This window comes from Salmo salar, chromosome ssa22 (genome assembly GCF_905237065.1).
Source record: "Salmo salar chromosome ssa22, Ssal_v3.1, whole genome shotgun sequence".
NCBI lineage: Eukaryota > Metazoa > Chordata > Actinopteri > Salmoniformes > Salmonidae > Salmo > Salmo salar.
This window is the reverse complement of record NC_059463.1, coordinates 18,193,167-18,215,590: the sequence shown is the minus strand read 5'-3', so window position 1 is coordinate 18,215,590 and position 22,424 is coordinate 18,193,167. Positions and strand designations below refer to the sequence as shown.

Sequence of the window (22,424 nt, the reverse complement as noted above, 5' to 3'; positions counted from 1 at the left end):
CGTCTTGTCAACATGAATGGGCAGTCTGAACAGACTCAGAAGGGATGTAGCGTGAGATTCTAGTGGTCAATTAGCTAGCTATGCAACGAATGGACTGGATACTCTGGTCTTTATTCATAGATTTGATGTTTTATGATAAACAGCTTTTTGAAATAACATCTGGAGTCGTGAAAAGATCAATATCATGCATTTCATACATGCAGGAGGGATCAATTGCAAGTAACGTTACTTGGACTGAACCAGACTATGTAGCTAATTTAGCTAGCCTAGCTAAATTACCGGCGTTAGCAACTACCTGTTTCACCCGGGTAACGTTAGGCTAGCTAAAATGATAACTGGTGGTTTGTACCTGACGCGATATTAGCGCAACACGGTTGTATTTACTCAAGGAGCTTGATAGCATAGCTAGCTAACGTTAAGTGGTACAGAAATAGCCGAAATCAGCTAGCTTCATTTGCTAGCTAACGTTAACCCTCTCGCGCACTGTTAAAAGGACATGAAGAACATGCCTTGGGATGACTCATCTTTTACCCGACTGATGTTAAATGCAACTATGTTTCTAATGTTTCCGTTAGTAAAACATTGAGTAGCTACATGCATGTAAGTGTGGTATATCCTTGTCCATGCTTGCCTGTGTATCTAGCTAAGCTAACTAGTTAACGTTAGGGACCCAAGATTGGTTTTCATTTGTCATAAAATAAGATGCTGACGCATGGTATGTATCTCGTCCTTTTGTGGCTATTCGGGATTAATATGATCAACAATGGCATTTGTTTGCTGACACTGGCTACATAGGAAACGAAAATATATGGATCCGCAGTTAAAAGGGAAGATTCCATTACTAGTGGCTAGTTATCGTTCACTTTTTTTTTTTACCGATATTGTCTGCATAACTAGCTAATCAATTGCTAGCTGGATGACGAAGACACCCATTCTATGTGGATGAGACATTTAAATTGAAGTTATTGCTTGGCTATCTACCTATATGCCATCGCCCCAACAACCCATTTTTTTTTTTTTTAATCTGGTCAACTATGGCGGTTAGCGGGGTGAGTCTTCTTTCTCTAGCCGGGGACGTGGCTGCCCCGGGAGCTGCTCTGGCCGCTATGTCCTCTTCCAATACGTCCGTGTCCGCCGGTCCCACGCCAGATGCGGACACCCGTGGCTGCGAGAACGGTGCCTTGATGGACTCTTTCGGCATCTTCCTGCAAGGCCTACTAGCGATGGTGGCCTTCAGTACGCTGATGTGTGAGTACAGCCAGCCAGACGCACACCCTGACTGGAAATTTGACTTGTTTGTTCAGTATAGGCTTATTGTTGAAATTGGATAACCTGCTTAGGCTACTTGTTTTTAATTGGCAAGAATCACTGGCAGTCATAGCATTCACTGTGTCTCAAAAACTGGATTGGACAGAGTTACTTTGGACACAACAGACATCTATGTTGGCTCATCCCCTTAGTGTTCCTTTTTGGCCTTGTAGTTTGTCCTCCCCTTTGATTCAGTGTCAGTGTTGCCCTGGTAAAGAGGAACTTCAGTCACAACAGCAAGAGGTGAGGAATGTTCAGCTCTCAGAGCAGCGATGATGCCTGATGCAGCTTTCTTAGCAGGAATTGACTGGGCCTGAGCCTGCATCAGTCACACAGCCCAGCCCACAGCTTACATGCAGGGTATGTCTGTAGTTACACACTCAACACATAACAGAGTAGTATGAGGGAGCCTAAAGTTACAGCATAACCATATGAAAATGCCACTGTAAACATTCGTTTGGGCATCACACTAGGAAAACGAGCTCCCCTTTTGACAGGTGACATAGACACATACTTTACACACACGCATGCACGCACACAGTAAAGTACTTAACACACACTAAGAGATTGTCTAGTGGTACCATGGCTGAAACACAAATTGACGATTAGGGTATGTCCGGTAGATTAGTGACCAGTTGAGTCATAAAGCATTGAACCACTTCTCACCCAGCAATCAATCATGTGTAATGGAGGTTAGGAGAAGGGGGGGGGCATGGAAACAAGATTACTATTGTTGGGAACAGCCAGAGCTTTATTTGTCAGCCATTACGTCATGTTGAGAGAATACACACACACAGGGATTAATTAAAGTGTAGGCCTAGACTTTAAAAGAACCCAGTGGCTTGTGCCTCTCGTACACATAGGGGCCTAACCCCCAGAGTAGCGGTCGGGCAGTTTCTTTCATGTAGGCTATTGTGTCTGTAGGGAACAGTGTTTGTTACACATTCTCCCAACCTACAGTATCTCATCCCCATTCTTCCATAGCCAGGTTGGTAACCCAGGTGATAATGCTGAAAGATTCAGGTGTCTGATATACCAGTCACGTGGTTAGGACAGTGTGATATGTAATATTACAATGCCTGGTGTAACATACTCAATAGCACTAGCCGGTCCTCTTGATTACAGCGCTAAAGCACATTTCTTTTAGCTCATAAGAAACAACCCAAGTATTTCCTCTGCTCACAGGCCAAGTGAGATTTGGCTGATAATGAGGCACAGTAACATAAGCTTGACTACAATTTTAGTACAGTAGTGTGCCACTTCCTCTTTTACCATTCACCCTTCCTCTATAGTCTGACCTTGTGTAAACATGGCATCTCAATAACTGACTTAAGAGAATGTAGCCTAATGAACATTGTTTGCTTCAGTCTTAAGTCTATTAGTTAGGCTATGGTGCCAGGTGTAGCCTAGTTAAAAGGGAACACTGAACTGCATTTCCCATCACACTGGCCAATACTCATAGAAAAAGGCCCCTTACATGTCATGCTGATATGTTGACCATCATACTAAACTTGATGATGAAAAAGCCTATTTAAGTTCAGACTTGAGCAGTCCTAAATTAATTTACATGAATAGGCTGATTGAATCTGCTCCTTGACATAATTAGAAAGACAGAGGTACTGAATCATCCCACCGCCATTGTGTGTGTCCGTGTGAGAAAGAGAGCAGCAGTCCTATATGTGACACTCTGTCTGTCTCCTGTCCACAGTAAAGCGCTTCAGGGAGCCCAAGCATGAGAGAAGACCCTGGAGGATCTGGTAAGACAGGAGCCATCTCACTCCCAACCAGTGTATTCAAGCTTATCCTCTTCAATATTGCTTATGACCTAGTTACAATGTGAATACTGAATTGCATCTAAGATAAACACAAGACTGGTACATGTTTGTAATGTTATGTTCAGCTTTTGAAACAACTTGAATACTCAGAGTTTTTAAAATATCCTCCTGTCCTGGCCAACTCTTCCAGGTTCCTGGACACCTCCAAACAAGCCATTGGGATGCTGTTTATTCACTTTGCTAATGTCTACCTGTCTGACCTCACAGAGGAGGACCCTTGCTCACTGTGAGTGTCTGTATATTTCTACGTGTCTGTCAGTGATTGTGTTTGTCTCTCTGTGCGTATGACTGTATGTAGGATAGTCTCTTTATAACATTGTCTACCTCTTCTTCAAAAATGCCTTCCTCACCATCTTAAATAAGCATGCCCCTTTCAAAAAAATGTCAAACTAAGAACAGATATAGCCCTTGGTTCACTCCAGACTTGACTGCCCTTGACCAGCACAAAAACATCCTGTGGCGTACTGCACTAGCTTTGAATAGTCCCCGCGATATGCAACCTTTCGGGGAAGTCAGGAACCAATATACACAGGCAATTAGGAAAGCGAAGGCTAGCTTTTTCAAACAGAAATTTGCATCCTGCAGCACTAACTCCAAAAATCTTTGGGACACTGTAAAGTCCATGGAGAATAAGAGCAGCTGCCCACTGGACTGAGGCTAGGAAACACTGTCACCACTGATAAATCCACGATAATCGAGAATTTCAATAAGCATTTCTCTATGGCTGGCCACACTTTCCATCTGGCTACCCCAAGCCTGGCCAACAGCTCTGCTCCCCCCGCAGCTACAGGCCCCCCCCCCCCCCCGTTTCTCCTTCACCCAAATCCAGACAGCTGATGTCCTGAAAGAGCTGCAGAATCTGGATCCCTACAAATCAGCTGGGCTAGACAATCTGGACCCTCTCTTCCTAAAATTATCTGCCGCCGTTGTCGCAACCCCTATTACTAGTCTGTTCAACCTCTCTTTCGTATCGTCTAAGATTCCTAAAGATTGGAAAGCGGCCGCAGTCATCCCCCTCTTCAAAGGGGGAGACACTCTAGATCTAAACTGTTACAGACCTATATCCATCCTGCCCTGCCTTTCTAAAGTCTTTGAAAGCCAAGTGAACAAACAGATCATCGACCATCTCGAATCCCACCGTACCTTCTCCGCTATGCAATCTGGTTTCCGAGCTGGTCATGTGTGCACCTCAGGTCGGCTCAAGGTCCTAAACGATATCATAACTACTATTGATAAAAGACAGTACTGTGCAGCCGTCTTCATCGACCGGGCCAAGGCTTTCGACTCTGTCAATCACCGTATTCTTATCGGCGGACTCAACAGTCTTGGTTTCTCTAATGACTGCCTCGCCTGGTTCACTAACTACCTCTCAGAGTTCAGTGTGTCAAATCGGAGGGCCTGTTGTCTGGACCTCTGGCAGTCTCAATTCTCGGGCAGACTCTTTTCTCTGGATATATCAATGATGTCGCTCTTGCTGCGGGTGATTCTTTGATCCACCTCAAAGCAGACAACACCATTCTGTGTACATCTGGCCCTTTGGACACAGTGTTGACAAACCTCCAAACAAGCTTCAATGCCATACAACACTGTTTCCGTGGCCTCCAACTGCTCTTAAACGCTAGTAAAACTAAATGCATGCTCTTCAACCGATCGCTACCCGCCCGCCTAGCATCACTACTCTGGTCGGTTCTGACTTAGAATATGTGGACAACTATAAATACCTAGGTGTCTGGCTAGACTGTAAACTCTCCTTCCAGACTCACATTAAGCATCTCCAATACAAAGTTAAATCTATAATCGGCTTCCTATTTTGCAACAAAGCCTCCTTCACTCATGCTGCCAAACATACCCTCGTAAAACTGACTATCCTGCCGATCCTTGACTTCGGCGATGTCATGTTCAAAATAGCCTCCAACACTACTCAGCAAATTGGATGCAGTCTATCACAGTGCCATCCGTTTTGTCACCAAAGCCCCATATACTACCCACCACTGTGACCTGTATGCTCTCGTTGGCTGGTCCTCGCTACATATTCGTTGCCAAACCCACTGGCTCCAGGTCATCGATAAATCTTTTCTAGGTAAAGCTCCGCCTTATCTCAGATCACTGGTCACCATAGCAACACCCACCCGTAGCACATGCTCCAGCAGGTATATTTCACTGGTCATCCCCAAAGCCAACACCTCCTTTGGCTGCCTTTCCTTCCAGTTCTCTGCTGCCAATGACTGGAACGAACTGCAAAAATCACTGAAGTTGGAGACATATCTCCCTCACTAACTTCAAGCATCGGCTGTCAGAGCAGCTTACTGACCGCTGCAGCTGTACACAGACATACCGTAAATTCCGGACTGTAAGCCGCAACTCTTTTCCCACGCTTTGAACATTGCGGCTTAAACAATGACGCGGCTAGTATATGGATTTTTCCTGCTTTCAATTTTTTTTTCTCAAAAAAACACATTCTGTGACGTGCTCAGTTTTTTGGCGGCATGAAGCTTTCATTAGACCAATGAAATTGCCGAACGAGTTAAGGTCAAACAACTTTTTTGTTTACTGTTTAGATTAAATCGAGCGCTCTCAAACTTCCCATCATTCTGATTACGGTAGTCATTTTGTCACCCTCATCATGGCAAAGACACGGAGAAATGCATATGATTCAGCTATCAAGTTGAAGGCGATTGATCTGGCTGTTGGAAAAGGAAATAGAGCTGCTGCACGGGAGCTTGGTCTTAATGAGTCGATGATAAGATGTTGGAAACAGCAGCGTGAGGAATTGACTCAGTGCAAAAAGACAACTAAAGCTTACTGCTAATTTTTTATTTTTTGTTACAAGCCGTGTTTCGTTAAAGCCTGTGTAAAGTTAATTTGTTTCAATGTACCTGTAGGCACCTGCGGCATATAGACATGTGCGGCTTATTTATGTTCAAAATAATAATTTTTTGAAAATTCAGTGGGTGCGGCTTATATTCAGGTGCGCTTAATAGTCCGGAAATTACGGTATGTAAATAGCCCATCCAACTACCTACCTCATCCCCATACTTGATTTTTGTTTTTTTTCTACTCTTTTGCACACCAGTATTTATACTTGCACATCCTCATCTGCACATCTCACTCCAGTGTTAATTGCTAAATTGTAATTACTTCGCCACTATGGCCTAGTTATTGCCTTACCTCATTTGCACACACTGTATACAGATTTTCTATTGTTATTGACTGTATGTCTGTTTATCCCACGTGTAACGCTGTTGTTGTTGTCGTACTGCTTTGCTTTATCCTGGCCAGGTCGTAGTTGTAAATGACAACTGGCCTACCTGGTTAAATAAAAATACCTCAACCTTGAAGTGGATAATGTCTCCTCTCTCTTCCTCAGTTACCTTATAAACTTCCTCCTGGATGCGTCTCTGGGCATGCTGCTGATCTATGCCGGGGTGAGGACTGTCAGTGCCATTGTAGAGTGGAGGCAGTGGGATGCTCTACGCTTCGGAGAATACGGTGAGGATCAGGAGAGTGTGTGTGTGTGTGTGTTGGTGTGGATGAGATCCTTTCACCATGTAGTACACATGATGTCCAGAAGGGGGCAGAGGCTACCTCGTGCACTGCAGTGCTGCAATGTCATCCAGATCAAACAGTGGATCACTGTTAACTTGTTCAACTCAGGCAGTTTATGGATGCCACATTAAACTTTCCCTGGTTCTTTGATTTAAAGGCACAATCTGCAGTTGAAACAATTACAAAGCAGTCACCCTACTTCTGTTTTGGTAAAAGGCTGAGATGGGCCTGGAGAAATGTAACCACTCAACAAATATTCAGAGAAGTGAGGACATTTTTGCCGGCCCTCACTTGTAAAATACTATTTTAGACCTAGGGGTTTTGGTTAGAATTGGGTTAGGGAAAACAGGATTTGGAGTGGGATTCAATTGATGTTCCCAAAAAATCCTCACAAGTATAGTAAGACACGGTGTGTGTGTGTGTGTGTGTGTGTGTGTAGGAGAGCCGGTGCAGTGCACTGCGTGGGCGGGCCAGTGTGCTCTCTACATCCTCATCATGATGTTTGAGAAGGTCCTCATCATCCTGGTCCTACTCATCCCCCAGTGGAAGAAGGTGAGTAAGGGGGCATCAGTTGAGTTATATTATCCCTGTGGGAAGTGTATGAATTCAAACAGTACTGTAAACTTTGTCGTTTTAACTCAGTTGTGTTAATGTTTGTATTTCCTGTCTTGTTTGTTGTGCTCATTCATGTGTCTGTGTATCACAGCTGGCTCTCCTGAACCCCATAAACAATCCTCAGTTGGAGCTGGCCATCGTCATGCTCATCGTCCCATTCTTCGTTAATGTAAGTTAAGTGTGCAGTGCCTCTGAGGCAGGGCTCTATGAAGAACATAGTATCATATGTAATGGTATTACTTCATGGGTTGTTGTTTGCTACAACTATGTGTATTTGACGTTATGTTTGTCGACAGATTTTAGTCAGTTAGGCTTGTGATGTGTGTGATCAAACTGTCTCAGTCACGTGTGTCTGGCGTTGTACTTGCTCAATGGGCTGTGTACCATATGTTGTCCTCAGGCCCTGATGTTTTGGGTGGTAGATAACTTCCTGATGAAGAAGGGGAGGACAAAAGCCAAGCTGGAGGAGCGGGAGGTGGGGGAGGATGTGCGGGGCAACCGTAAGGTGCGCTACAGACGGGCACTCTCCCACGACGACTCGGAGTCTGAGGTAAGACCTGGACCCCACCACTAACACAGGGCCATTTTATAAAGTCATGGACAAAAAAATGGTGAAAACACAATCATACATACATTACACACACAAGCTGGCTTTGGAAAGAGCTCGGGAAAATCCTTAGGGGGAATATAGACTAAAGTCCGTGATTTGATTCTGAGCCTCGTCCACCTCTCCTCACCCCCCAAATCCCTCTCATTGCAAACCCTGTGTGGCCTCTCGCTCTTCTCCATTGCCTCAGGCTGACGTAGCCACTGTGCTAAGCTACATTCTCCCTGAACTCCACTGTGTAGACAAACCCTGCCCAGCACCAGCAGGAGCCTCTCTCTGGGCTGTAAATCATTCCACCTGGTGCCCATGGTCAGTCACTTTACAGGCCTGTAATCTCCTCCACAGACCAGAGACAACCACCACACTCACAAACATTCATACATTAAGTCATTTAACAGTCTGCCTCGAGCAGGGGGAATTCTTATGAATCAGAAACTGTAAAAAAAAAAATATTAAAAAAATGTCCATCCGTTATAAGTAGTGTTTTTTTTTTTAGAGTCCAGAGTTGTTGCTTTGGCATCAAAGGTTGAGTTTATTGTGAAACCTAGGCGATTGGTTTCTTCAGTAACAAGAGGGTAACTCATGATTCATCCATAGCACTTAGAGTATTGTTATTTAACCCTGTATTTAACTAGGCAAGGGAGCCTAAAATTACAACACCGACATTCCCTCTTATTGAGGCAGATTTGCTTACGTCTGTAATATTAGGTGATTAGGCTACACAACTTTCCTGCATATTTTTTGGTTCCAAAACAATTATTTGTTTAACATTTAATATGCATTTGCCTGCTTCCAGCAATGAAAGTATCTACCCTGTCCCTGTTTTTCGTTTCCTGTTCGCACTCCCTCTCCCCCCTTTGCACACAGAGTGAAGGGAGAGATACATCCTGATAAGCACAAGCATACGACTGTTGAGGAACAATTTAAAATGTAATTACGGGGAAAAGAAAAACAAATGAAACACTTACTGTTAGGGTAAGTGGACCTATTAAGCCCACTTTTATCTTTGGATATAGATATTTTTCTTAAACTAATTTTGCTGTTTTAACCAATTCATCTGGTTATATCCATAAGTCCCCACCCTCAAGCCAATCAGATGTTATTGACAGTTCTGTGTAAGTTCCCACTAGTAGCCAATTTCAAAGTTGCAAAAGGTGTGGACTAACATTGAATTCTTACTTACAGGCCTTTCCCAACAATACAGAGAGAAACAACATTTAGAAATAATAAAATAGTCAAACACGTAATAATACATGTAGTTGTCTCTAGGTCTCTCTTTATGTAGTTGTCTCTATTTCTCTATGTAGTTGTCTCTTTCTCTATGTAGTTGTCTCTAGGTCTCTCTTTATGTAGTGGTCTCTAGGTCTCTCTTTATGTAGTTGTCTCTAGGTCTCTCTTTATGTAGTTGTCTCTAGGTCTCTCTTTATGTAGTGGTCTCTAGGTCTCTCTTTATGTAGTGGTCTCTAGGTCTCTATGTAGTGGTCTCTAGGTCTCTATGTAGTGGTCTCTAGGTCTCTCTTTATGTAGTGGTCTCTAGGTCTCTCTTTATGTAGTGGTCTCTAGGTCTCTCTTTATGTAGTGGTCTCTAGGTCTCTCTTTATGTAGTTGTCTCTAGGTCTCTCTTTATGTAGTTGTCTCTAGGTCTCTCTTTATGTAGTTGTCTCTAGGTCTCTCTTTATGTAGTTGTCTCTAGGTCTCTCTTTATGTAGTGGTCTCTAGGTCTCTCTTTATGTAGTGGTCTCTAGGTCTCTCTTTATGTAGTGGTCTCTAGGTCTCTCTTTATGTAGTGGTCTCTAGGTCTCTCTTTATGTAGTGGTCTCTAGGTCTCTCTTTATGTAGTGGTCTCTAGGTCTCTCTTTATGTAGTGGTCTCTAGGTCTCTCTTTATGTAGTGGTCTCTAGGTCTCTCTTTATGTAGTGGTCTCTAGGTCTCTCTTTATGTAGTGGTCTCTCTTTATGTAGTGGTCTCTCTTTATGTAGTGGTCTCTCTTTATGTAGTGGTCTCTCTTTATGTAGTGGTCTCTCTTTATGTAGTGGTCTCTCTTTATGTAGTGGTCTCTCTTTATGTAGTGGTCTCTCTTTATGTAGTGGTCTCTCTTTATGTAGTGGTCTCTCTTTATGTAGTGGTCTCTCTTTATGTAGTGGTCTCTAGGTCTCTCTTTATGTAGTGGTCTCTAGGTCTCTCTTTATGTAGTGGTCTCTAGGTCTCTCTTTATGTAGTGGTCTCTCTTTATGTAGTGGTCTCTCTTTATGTAGTGGTCTCTCTTTATGTAGTGGTCTCTCTTTATGTAGTGGTCTCTCTTTATGTAGTGGTCTCTCTTTATGTAGTGGTCTCTCTTTATGTAGTGGTCTCTCTTTATGTAGTGGTCTCTCTTTATGTAGTGGTCTCTCTTTATGTAGTGGTCTCTCTTTATGTAGTGGTCTCTCTTTATGTAGTGGTCTCTCTTTATGTAGTGGTCTCTAGGTCTCTCTTTATGTAGTGGTCTCTAGGTCTCTCTTTATGTAGTGGTCTCTAGGTCTCTCTTTATGTAGTGGTCTCTAGGTCTCTCTTTATGTAGTGGTCTCTAGGTCTCTCTTTATGTAGTGGTCTCTAGGTCTCTCTTTATGTAGTTGTCTCTAGGTCTCTCTTTATGTAGTGGTCTCTAGGTCTCTCTTTATGTAGTGGTCTCTAGGTCTCTCTTTATGTAGTGGTCTCTAGGTCTCTCTATGTAGTGGTCTCTAGGTCTCTCTTTATGTAGTGGTCTCTAGGTCTCTCTTTATGTAGTGGTCTCTAGGTCTCTCTATGTAGTGGTCTCTAGGTCTCTCTATGTAGTGGTCTCTAGGTCTCTCTATGTAGTGGTCTCTAGGTCTCTCTTTATGTAGTGGTCTCTCTTTATGTAGTGGTCTCTCTTTATGTAGTGGTCTCTCTTTATGTAGTGGTCTCTAGGTCTCTCTATGTAGTGGTCTCTAGGTCTCTCTATGTAGTGGTCTCTAGGTCTCTCTATGTAGTGGTCTCTAGGTCTCTTATGTAGTGGTCTCTAGGTCTCTTATGTAGTGGTCTCTAGGTCTCTTATGTAGTGGTCTCTAGGTCTCTTATGTAGTGGTCTCTAGGTCTCTTATGTAGTGGTCTCTAGGTCTCTTATGTAGTGGTCTCTAGGTCTCTTATGTAGTGGTCTCTAGGTCTCTTATGTAGTGGTCTCTAGGTCTCTCTTTATGTAGTGGTCTCTAGGTCTCTCTTTATGTAGTGGTCTCTAGGTCTCTCTTTATGTAGTGGTCTCTAGGTCTCTCTTTATGTAGTGGTCTCTAGGTCTCTCTTTATGTAGTGGTCTCTAGGTCTCTCTTTATGTAGTGGTCTCTAGGTCTCTCTATGTAGTGGTCTCTAGGTCTCTCTATGTAGTGGTCTCTAGGTCTCTCTATGTAGTGGTCTCTAGGTCTCTCTCTATGTAGTGGTCTCTAGGTCTCTCTTTATGTAGTGGTCTCTCTTTATGTAGTGGTCTCTCTTTATGTAGTGGTCTCTAGGTCTCTCTTTATGTAGTGGTCTCTAGGTCTCTTATGTAGTGGTCTCTAGGTCTCTCTTTATGTAGTGGTCTCTAGGTCTCTCTTTATGTAGTTGTCTCTAGGTCTCTCTTTATGTAGTTGTCTCTAGGTCTCTCTTTATGTAGTGGTCTCTAGGTCTCTCTTTATGTAGTGGTCTCTAGGTCTCTTATGTAGTGGTCTCTAGGTCTCTTATGTAGTGGTCTCTCTTTATGTAGTTGTCTCTAGGTCTCTCTTTATGTAGTGGTCTCTAGGTCTCTCTTTATGTAGTGGTCTCTAGGTCTCTCTTTATGTAGTGGTCTCTAGGTCTCTCTTTATGTAGTGGTCTCTAGGTCTCTCTTTATGTAGTGGTCTCTAGGTCTCTCTTTATGTAGTGGTCTCTAGGTCTCTCTTTATGTAGTGGTCTCTAGGTCTCTCTATGTAGTGGTCTCTAGGTCTCTCTTATGTAGTGGTCTCTAGTGGTCTCTCTTTATGTAGTGGTCTCGTCTTTATGTAGTGGTCTCTCTTTATGTAGTGGTCTCCTTAGGAGGGTCTCTCTTTATGTAGTGGTCTCTAGGTCTCTCTTTATGTAGTGGTCTCTAGGTCTCTCTTTATGTAGTGGTCTCTAGGTCTCTCTTTATGTAGTGGTCTCTAGGTCTCTCTTTATGTAGTTGTCTCTAGGTCTCTCTTTATGTAGTGGTCTCTAGGTCTCTCTTTATGTAGTGGTCTCTAGGTCTCTCTTTATGTAGTGGTCTCTAGGTCTCTCTTTATGTAGTGGTCTCTAGGTCTCCTTTATGTAGTGGTCTCTAGGTCTCTCTTTATGTAGTGGTCTCTAGGTCTCTCTTTATGTAGTGGTCTCTAGGTCTCTCTTTATGTAGTGGTCTCTAGGTCTCTCTTTATGTAGTGGTCTCTAGGTCTCTCTTTATGTAGTGGTCTCTAGGTCTCTTTTATGTAGTGGTCTCTAGGTCTCTCTTATGTAGTGGTCTCTAGGTCTCTCTTTATGTAGTGGTCTCTAGGTCTCTCTTTATGTAGTGGTCTCTAGGTCTCTCTTTATGTAGTGGTCTCTAGGTCTCTCTTTATGTAGTGGTCTCTAGGTCTCTCTTTATGTAGTGGTCTCTAGGTCTCTCTTTATGTAGTGGTCTCTAGGTCTCTCTTTATGTAGTGGTCTCTAGGTCTCTCTTTATGTAGTGGTCTCTAGGTCTTTATGTAGTGGTCTCTAGGTCTCTTATGTAGTGGTCTCTAGGTCTCTTATGTAGTGGTCTCTAGGTCTCTTATGTAGTGGTCTCTAGGTCTCTCTTTATGTAGTGGTCTCTAGGTCTCTCTTTATGTAGTGGTCTCTAGGTCTCTCTTTATGTAGTGGTCTCTAGGTCTCTCTTTATGTAGTTGTCTCTAGGTCTCTCTTTATGTAGTTGTCTCTAGGTCTCTCTTTATGTAGTTGTCTCTAGGTCTCTCTTTATGTAGTTGTCTCTAGGTCTCTCTTTATGTAGTTGTCTCTAGGTCTCTCTTTATGTAGTGGTCTCTAGGTCTCTCTTTATGTAGTGGTCTCTAGGTCTCTCTTTATGTAGTGGTCTCTAGGTCTCTCTTTATGTAGTGGTCTCTAGGTCTCTCTTTATGTAGTGGTCTCTAGGTCTCTTATGTAGTGGTCTCTAGGTCTCTTATGTAGTGGTCTCTAGGTCTCTTATGTAGTGGTCTCTAGGTCTCTCTTTATGTAGTGGTCTCTAGGTCTCTCTTTATGTAGTGGTCTCTAGGTCTCTCTTTATGTAGTGGTCTCTAGGTCTCTTATGTAGTGGTCTCTAGGTCTCTTATGTAGTGGTCTCTAGGTCTCTTATGTAGTGGTCTCTAGGTCTCTCTTTATGTAGTGGTCTCTAGGTCTCTCTTTATGTAGTGGTCTCTAGGTCTCTCTTTATGTAGTGGTCTCTAGGTCTCTCTTTATGTAGTGGTCTCTAGGTCTCTCTATGTAGTGGTCTCTAGGTCTCTCTATGTAGTGGTCTCTAGGTCTCTCTATGTAGTGGTCTCTAGGTCTCTCTTTATGTAGTGGTCTCTAGGTCTCTCTTTATGTAGTGGTCTCTCTTTATGTAGTGGTCTCTCTTTATGTAGTGGTCTCTCTTTATGTAGTGGTCTCTCTTTATGTAGTGGTCTCTCTTAGAGTGGTCTCTCTTTATGTAGTTGTCTCTAGGTCTCTCTTTATGTAGTTGTCTCTAGGTCTCTCTTTATGTAGTTGTCTCTAGGTCTCTCTTTATGTAGTTGTCTCTAGGTCTCTCTTTATGTAGTGGTCTCTAGGTCTCTCTTTATGTAGTGGTCTCTAGGTCTCTCTTTATGTAGTGGTCTCTAGGTCTCTTTATGTAGTGGTCTCTAGGTCTCTCTTTATGTAGTGGTCTCTAGGTCTCTTATGTAGTGGTCTCTAGGTCTCTTATGTAGTGGTCTCTAGGTCTCTTATGTAGTGGTCTCTAGGTCTCTCTTTATGTAGTTGTCTCTAGGTCTCTCTTTATGTAGTGGTCTCTAGGTCTCTTATGTAGTGGTCTTTCTTTATGTAGTTGTCTCTAGGTCTCTCTTTATGTAGTGGTCTCTAGGTCTCTCTTTATGTAGTGGTCTCTAGGTCTCTCTTTATGTAGTGGTCTCTAGGTCTCTCTTTATGTAGTGGTCTCTAGGTCTCTCTTTATGTAGTTGTCTCTCTCTTTGCCTTTTTGGTAGGCCGTCATTGTAAATAAGAATATGTTCTTAACTGACTTGCCTATTTAAATAAACACAATAATTAACTCATTTATACAAGGGGTACCACTGCTGAGGTAATGGAGGGATATATGTACATATAAATAGGAATAAAGTGAACGATAGTAAACTGCAGCAGCAGCTCATAGTCCAGGTATCTATGTGGTTAACTATTCAGTCTGGCTTCTACTAAGCTAACACATGGAATTGTTTTTAGATAGCTAAATGATCCGTGGTATTACTATTTGATTTAGAATTTTAGGACCACTTAAGATATAAAAAATTATACAGTACTAGTCAAGTTTGGACACCTACTCATTCAAGGGTTTTTCTTTATTTTGACTATTTTCTACATTAGAATAATAGTGAAGACATGAAAACTATGAAATAACACAGATGGAATCATGTAGTAACCAAAAAAGTGTTAAAGAAATCGAAATATATTTGAGATTCTTCAAAGTAGTCACCCTTTGCCTTGATGACAGCTTTGCACACTCTTGGCATTCTCTCAACCAGCTTCACCTGGAATGCTTTTCCCACAGTCTTGGAGTTCCCACATGTGCTGAGCACTGCTTTTCCTTCACTATGCGGTCCAACTCATCCCTAACCATCTAAATTGGGTTGAGGTCAGATGATTGTGGAGGCCAGGTAATCTAATGCTGCACTCCATCACTCTCCTTCTTGGTCAAATAGCCCTCACACAGCTTGGAGGTGTGTTCTGGGTCATTGTCCTGTTGGGGGGAAAAATGATAGTCCCACTAAGCGCATACCAGATGGGATGGTGTATCGCTGCTTAATGCTGTGGAAGCCATGCTGGTTAAGTGTGCCTTGAATTCTAAATAAATCACAGACAGTGTAATCAGCATAGCACCATCACACCTCCTCCTCCATGCTTCACAGTGGGAACCACACATGCAAAGATCATCCGTTCACTTACTCTGCGTCTCACAAAGACACGGCTGTTGGAAGCAAAAAGTCTCAAATATGGACTCATCAGACCAAAGGACAGATTTCTACCTGTCTAATGTCCATTGCTCGTGTTTCTTGGCCTAAGTAATTCTCTTCTTATTTGTGTCCTTTAGTAGTGGTTTCTTTGCAGCAATTAGACCATGAAGGCCTGATTCACGCAGTCTTCTCTGAACAGTTGATGTTGCGATGTGGTTGTCACTTGAACTCTGAAGCATTTATTTGGGCTGCAATCTGAGGTGCAGTTAACTCTAATGGACTTATCCTCTGCAGCAGAGGTAACTCTGGGTCTTGCTTTCCTGTGGGGGTCCTCATCATGAGAGCCAGTTTCATCATGGTTTTTGCGACTTCACTTGAATAAACTTTAAAAGTTAGTGAAATTATCTGCATTGACTGAACTTCATGTCTTAAAGTAATGATGGACTGTCGTTTCTCTTTTCTTATTGGAGCTGTTCTTGCCATAATATGGACTTGGTCTTTTACCAAATAGGGCTATCTTCTCTATACCACCCCTACCTTGTCACAACACAACTGATTGGCTCAAAAGAAGGAAAGGAATTCCACAAATTTTAACAAGGGACACCTGTTCATTTTAAATGTATTCTGGATGACTACCTCTTGAGCTGGATGAGAGAATGCAAAGGTTGGCTATATATATGTTTTGATTTGTTTAACACTTCTTGGTTACTACATAATTCAATATGTGTTATTTCATAGTTCGGATGTCTTCTATTATTCTACAATGTAGAAAATAGTAAAAAATAAATAAATAACCCTTGAATGAGTAGGTGTCCAAACTTTTGGCTGGTACTATGTATCTATTTATGTGTATATTAGTTGTATTTATTGTTATCAAGAAAAATGGGTCAATTGATATTACTTTTTGTTCATATCACCCAGCTCTATTAGCACTATTGACATTGTTGAGTGACTAAAGTCGCTCTGGATAATAGCATGTGCTAAATAAATTGAATGTAGTGTGTGTGTGTGTATATAATAGCGGTGAGGGCGTCGAATCCTTACTTCTAGACCACCAGGGAGCTGTATCTAATATTAGGAATGCATGTCCTATGGAATTACCGTCACACAGACTTTGTGGCACTACACATGACTGGCCGTGGCATGTGTGATGGGAGTAGTTTCTCATTGACATCTGGATGTAGTGTAGCAGACTGCCACCGTGTTGCGCACTTCCTCCACCAGTGGGGTCCAAACCCACAATTAAATGAACCTTCCTGTACTGGTGTACTCAGAGCATATATAGCTTTAGTAATCTGCCTCAAGCTAAAACAAAATGAACAGTCTGTCTACATAGAGATTAAGGGCAGTGATCTTATAGAAGGTGGCAAATAGCAGGCTTGTTTTATAGTGATGAGTTGGACCTAGTTGTTGAAGTTACAGATGCTGACATATTGGTTTACGCTGTAAACAACCCCGATGGCAACCCTCTATACTACACCCAGATACTTTGACTTCTCCCCTGTATCAAATTTTCCAGTGACATTTGTTCCTTCCACTTTCACACCTCCCTGGTGGTCTAGTGGTTAGGATTCGGCGCTCTCACCGCCGCGGCCCGGGTTCGATTCCCGGTCAGGGAACAACCTTTTTTTTATTTTATTTTTCAAGAATGCCCGTCAACGGTAGCCCAGTCAGCACAACCATTTTTTTTAATTTACACTCTGGAGTACTTCTCCTTTTACCTGTTCATTCAGATCTTGAAATACACGTGCATACAGAATGTATTCAGACCCCTTGACTTTTTCCATATTTTGTTATGTTACAGCCTTATTCTACAATGGATTACATAGATGTTTCCCTCATCAATCTACACACAATGCCCTTATATAGACAGGTGTGTGTGCCTTTCCAAATCATGTTCGATCTATAGAATTTACCACAGGTGGACTCCATGTTGTAGAAACATCTCAAGGATGATCAATGGAAACAGGATGCACCCGAGCTCAATTTCCAGTCTCATAGCAAAGGGTCTGGATACTTATGTAAATAAGGTACTTCGGGTTTTATTTTTAAGACATTTGCAACAATTTCTAAACCTGTTTTCACTTTCATTTTGGGGTATTGTGTGTAGTTTGACGAGGGGAAAAAAACAATTTTAATACATTTTAGAATAAGGCTGTAATGTAACAAAGTGGAAAAAGTCAAGAGGTCTGAATGCATGTGTATTTTAAGATCTGAATGAACGGGTAAAAGGAGAAATACTCAAGTGTAAATAAAAAATAATCGTGGTGACTGGGCTACGGTTGTCGGGCATTCTTGGAAAGAATAAAACGTGTGTTCCCTGACCGGGAATCGAACCCGGGCCGCGGCGGTGAGAGCGCCGAATCCTAACCACTAGACCACCAGGGAGCTCTGTGTGGAGCCTGAATTTGTCAGATGGAATGTGTGACAAAAGGGAGGCGCCTCTCCCAAAGGGATGTAATATACCAGACTGCCACCAGGGTGAGCACTTTTTTTTTTTACCCTAAGCAATCAGCCCCTACCCCCATCTTTCCAACCCTCTGAGGCTGAATGAAGAATGATGCATTTCTTCTGACATGGGAGATTTGCTGCCGGCTGTGAGCATTTAAACTCTGGGATTCAACTCATTTGACCCATATCTCGGTGTTCTTTGAATATCATCCATCCAGGCAGTGTGACTTCCTTTGGTCTCATTTCCAATCTCTCTCTCTCAGATCCTGTTCTCGGCTGACGATGAGATGGACGACTCGGAGGAGGAGGATGTGCGCCGGCTCACCGGCCTCAAGACGGTCAAGAAAAAGAAGCACCGTATGGGGATCCCTGTTTAACCTGGGCCTACCCAGGCTGACTTGGTCTAACCCACTCCTGTGTCCACTCGCCTCACTTCACGTCCCCACTCTCTCCCTCTCCAGGCCCCGCTGCCCTGACTGGAGCCTCCTGGGAACATGTCGTCTAGATTCCTCTAACAGCAGGCTAGCATTGGTCTCTTTGTGAGTAGGGTGCCTCTGTAGGGAGGTGGGATCATGGAGGACTGCAGATCATGGAGACTATTGGACTGCCTTTACTACACATTCACATGGGACTCCTGCAGCCTCTACACTGGGAATAGAAACACTTGGGGAAGTGTTTTGCTGCAGCTAACCACGTCTATCTGAGATTTCACCATAGATCTATCACTTATGGTGGTGACACTCATTGAAGAAATGAATTGTTATGATGGTGGAAAACCGTTAACACTGGTGTATTACAGGAACGTTTGGGTCTGGTTGAGTGGGTGACGCAGTATAATTGCTAGCACCCCTTCACTGTGGTTCCACACGGACTCATAAGAGGCCCAGGATAATATTAACTGCATCAGGTTAAGCTGTGAATGGTTGTTACTTTTTCTGTGGTTTAACAGGTGACCCCTGTTGGATGTAGCGGGAGAGAACAGGCACCTGGGATTGCACTCTGCCTTTTCTCCTACCTTCAAGCAAACCTCTGTCATTTTAACATTTTAATACATTTGATACTTATCTTCCGAATCTAAAAGTGATTGTATTCATTTAGATTCTGTATATAAAATGTTTCTCTTCCTCAGCTAGGCTGACTGCAATGGCCTGTTATAAGAGTTGGTGGAGGTGTGTGTGTCTGTCTGTGTGCACTTCCCATTCATGCATGTGCGGGAATGTGGGAAGTTTAGGATGATGCTCCTATGGAGGCTTTGCTCTGTAAACATGCAGTGTTTTATAATAACTACAACACATGTTTCTAACTCCTCTAAGCCTATATAATGACTGCAGAGGGAAGACGGGTCAGGACAGTGCAGCTTGGCTGTGTGTCTCTCAACCATGCACCACCCAACCTTAACCTAAGGGACTGAGACCCTTATCCCAGTGACGGTACAGCCAGGCTTTAGGTCTGCAGGCCTGGATCGGGCCCTTCTCTCCCTGTGTGTATGACTTAACTAGGATCTCTTCTGTTACCTATTTATTCCTTGTCTTTGGTGTGTCCTGTTTATTTTAATTGTATTTTTTTACACTAAGTTATTTTGGCTAAAACCATGACACTGAACTTACACCATGTGTTCTTAATTCAGAGACGGAGTAGATATGGGACCTGAGGGTGTGTCCTCACAGCCAACGTTCAAACTCTCTGCTCTTGCCCACATCACTGGTCTAAGGATGTTCTTTGTTTGTTTTGTATTTGTTTTGTTCATTCTTTGTTTTCGACAATGTGCCTGTGTGAATTTACTGTGTTTGTGGGTGTTCATCTTGTGCCTCAGATCTTCAGACTTGCAGTAGCATTCAGTTGGTTTGGCTCAGATGTTGAACTTGACAGAAGCACAGACCTCTAGACTGGGAGTGACTTTTGGACCGGTGTACAACCTACAGTACAGTGGAGAGAGCAGTGCGGGTATGTTTGTGTTGTGGTACTCGAGACTGGTCCCGAGACCACATGTTGAGTGTCTCGTTTTGCTGTCGGATACATTTGTACTCTGTCTTGACTCGGTCTAGAACTCGTAATTTCTCGACTCGTAATTTCTTCCCGATACCAGCAGAGTAAAAAAAAAAAAAAACATAATTATCAACTTCAATTCAGTCAGTACATAAAACCACTTCGCCAGGCCAAATATACAGTGTATTCAGACCCCTTTGTTACGTTACAGCCTTATTCTAAAATATATTTATATATAAGGTATTTCAGTTTTTATTCTGAATAAATTTGCAAAAATTGCTAAATAAAAGTATACCCACTTCTCCAGGCATCACTACACCACTGCATAGGGCCGATGGAAAGACAGCAGTCACACACAGCATGTTAAAGGAGAAGCAGTCCATAAACTCGGACATAATAAGCCTGTAGGTCCCAATAATAAGAATACAAAAACGCAACCATTAAGCATTTCCCAATCGAAATGTACAGCTATTACTTCCCATTTGTAAAGAACATTTCACGTTTAGCACACAGAGTAACCAGTGACCTAAAGTTTAAAGTGGAACTGACAGCATTTGAACTACTTTGCAGATAGAAAACGGACAATCATATCAGTCAAAAATATCTAATTCCCAGTTCATGCTACAAAACCAACTTTATAAGAGGTTTTAGAACCTATTTTTATTTGACTCAACTTTCCATGACGTACACTAAGGCGTTGTTGACAGAATAGATGGATGCAGTTCAATGCATGATTACTATAATTCACCAATACATTTGTTGAGTAGTCCAAAAAATATTACTATCAGGTTGTAAATCACAGCTGGCCTGGTACATTGATTGCTGCCTCCATTTAGGATGCACTGTTTCAGTTTCAATGACTTAATATTCTGGACAAAAACAGACGAATGTAACTAAAAGCTGTGAATGTCAATACAATTAAACTAGCAAGGGCAATGATCAAGTTAGTCATAACGTGGCTAATAGGCTAGCGTATCTATTTATGTAGCAAGTTAAAAACACAGCCTAACATTAGCTAGCTAGCAAGAAGGATGTCATGCCATTGGAGGAGAGACTGACTGACTTTTTATCCTCATAGACAGCTAGAGATGCAGGTGTCATTTGGTTAGCTAGCAAGAACTTGATTGACTGTTATACAGTAAGCATATATCTTGCGTTCAACTTCCCTCTGGCTATCTCCTCCGATTTCAGAGCACTCTTGTCTGAGTGTGCCAGATCGCTTACAAACGCACAACACCTGCTGAATATGTCCTTGTCAGTAAAAAAAGTAGGCAAAAAAAGTAAGTTAGTCAAGAACGCTATAGATAACATGTAACCAGGTCTGCTACGGGGAGTAAAATGGTCATTGAGGTGTTCTCTCATTTGTCTAGAAGTAGCTAGCTAGCAAGCAAACTTTAGCCAGTTAGCTTGGTTTGGACAAGCATGCATTGGCGTGCAAGCTGCAGGAGGGCGCGGAGGCTACAATTCCCCATCGTTTATCAGTGCAATTTTGACAGCTAACTAGCTGAAAGTTAAGAGGATTTATCTGATGTTAATTTGTTAAATTTTAGCTAATCTTGCTCTGGCTAGCATTAGTTGTTAATGTGCATAACTGAGGAAGAGCCTACCTTTTTTCATGGTTGTTTGATCAATAGGACTGTAAAGTTCCCAAATGTAAGAGGACTCCCGTGGTGTTTACATTTTTGCTGAAATCCAGTCAGGTGTATTTCTTTTGTTTTTTTGGCGAATGCGTTATAATGATTTAAAGTCGCGCTGTTGCAACTGCCTGTAAACACACAGTCCAGTTCAAAGGGAATGATGGCAGGCCCGTGTTTCAAATGGCTTGTTTGTATGAAGGTCTACTGTAGCTCTGATTAGCTATAGCGCACCGGTCTGTGTCGACTCCGGTCCTGGACAGGACCAATGTTTTTATTCGTTTTTCTGTACTGCGGTGTATTAATTGTCCAAACGCTCGACCGCTTTCCCACTCTGTATTGCTATATAATTTTCACAAATGCCTTAGAATACATCATTCCAAAACATTCTAAGAATTTAGGAAACCATGAAAATGACCATATCTAATTTGTCACTTGTCAGAATATATATATATTTTTAAGTGTCATATTCTTCCTGGGGGTGTATATGAAAAGATTTTAAGATTTCATGTTGAGAAAATGCGGTCAGTTCCACTTTAAATGCAACAATGTTCCACACAAAAGTTATTTCCATGCTTCTACATCTGCATTACTTGGTGTTTGGGGTTTTAGGCTGGGTTTCTGTACAGCACTTTGTGACATCGACTGATGTAAAAAGGGCTTTATAAATACATTTGATTGATTGATGGCTAACAACAAGCACGCTGCAATAGAAAACTGTTCCAGATGATCATTTGAAACTTATTTTTCAAAGTTATTGTTGAAAAGGGAGAAGCTAACAAATGAGCAACAACATCCTCTACGATAACACCTGCTGAGGCTGCTGCAAACTGTTAACCCTTTCCATCTGTCAAAAACTGATGATTAAATCAGAACATCATTTAAAATAATATAATTTATTTTCCTCAGCAGCATTTATTCACTATTCTGAATATCTAAAGTATCCATATGTTGTTCTGAAATATGAACACAGAAATAATGGACATTTTCAACTCTTATCATGGTGATTTGACAACATTCATGGTCTTGAATCGGACTTGCATTTTTCTGGTCTTGACTTTGTCAAGTAAGGAGTGGGGATGCAGTAAATGTGGTGATGATGAACGGTTTGAGTAGGATGTTGCTGGCTGATGCAAAGGAATAACTGACTGGGGTTAGGTAAACGGTGGTGCATGTTGTCCTTAGTTCAACGGAGGGATTTTATTGTAAAAACTAAAATGACTGGCAAATGATGGACTTATATTACCATTAAATGATTTTACAATAAAGTTTGTAAAACACTGAAATAACAGATTTT

The 22,424-nt window shown here is 42.2% G+C and overlaps 1 protein-coding gene and 2 non-coding genes across 3 annotated transcripts; 2 read left to right on the top strand and 1 right to left on the bottom strand.

Moving 5' to 3' along the window:
* Positions 1-28: 28 nt before the first annotated feature.
* Positions 29-22,413, top strand: LOC106582935 (store-operated calcium entry regulator STIMATE). The gene is made up of 8 exons (XM_014166573.2): positions 29-1,248; positions 3,017-3,065; positions 3,274-3,369; positions 6,511-6,632; positions 7,129-7,241; positions 7,396-7,473; positions 7,705-7,854; positions 17,771-22,413. Exons 1-8 carry the CDS (start codon positions 1,035-1,037, stop codon positions 17,882-17,884), a joined length of 936 nt encoding a protein of 311 aa, XP_014022048.1. The 5' UTR covers positions 29-1,034; the 3' UTR covers positions 17,885-22,413.
* Positions 16,604-16,675, top strand: trnae-cuc (transfer RNA glutamic acid (anticodon CUC)). Its single transcript has one exon. It is a non-coding gene; the product is annotated as a tRNA-Glu (tRNA).
* trnae-cuc (transfer RNA glutamic acid (anticodon CUC)) lies at positions 17,373-17,444 on the bottom strand. Its single transcript has one exon. It is a non-coding gene; the product is annotated as a tRNA-Glu (tRNA).
* Positions 22,414-22,424: the final 11 nt, after the last annotated feature.

What these genes read in the sequence shown, in the direction of transcription:
- LOC106582935 (XM_014166573.2), top strand. Translation starts at nt 1,035, where the DNA reads ATGGCGGTTAGCGGGGTGAGTCTTCTTTCTCTAGCCGGGGACGTGGCT. An exon ending in GAGGAGGACCCTTGCTCACT is followed by an intron (nt 3,370 to 6,510) that starts GTGAGTGTCTGT and finishes TCTCTTCCTCAG; the next exon opens with TTACCTTATAAACTTCCTCC. An exon ending in TCATCCCCCAGTGGAAGAAG is followed by an intron (nt 7,242 to 7,395) that starts GTGAGTAAGGGG and finishes TGTGTATCACAG; the next exon opens with CTGGCTCTCCTGAACCCCAT.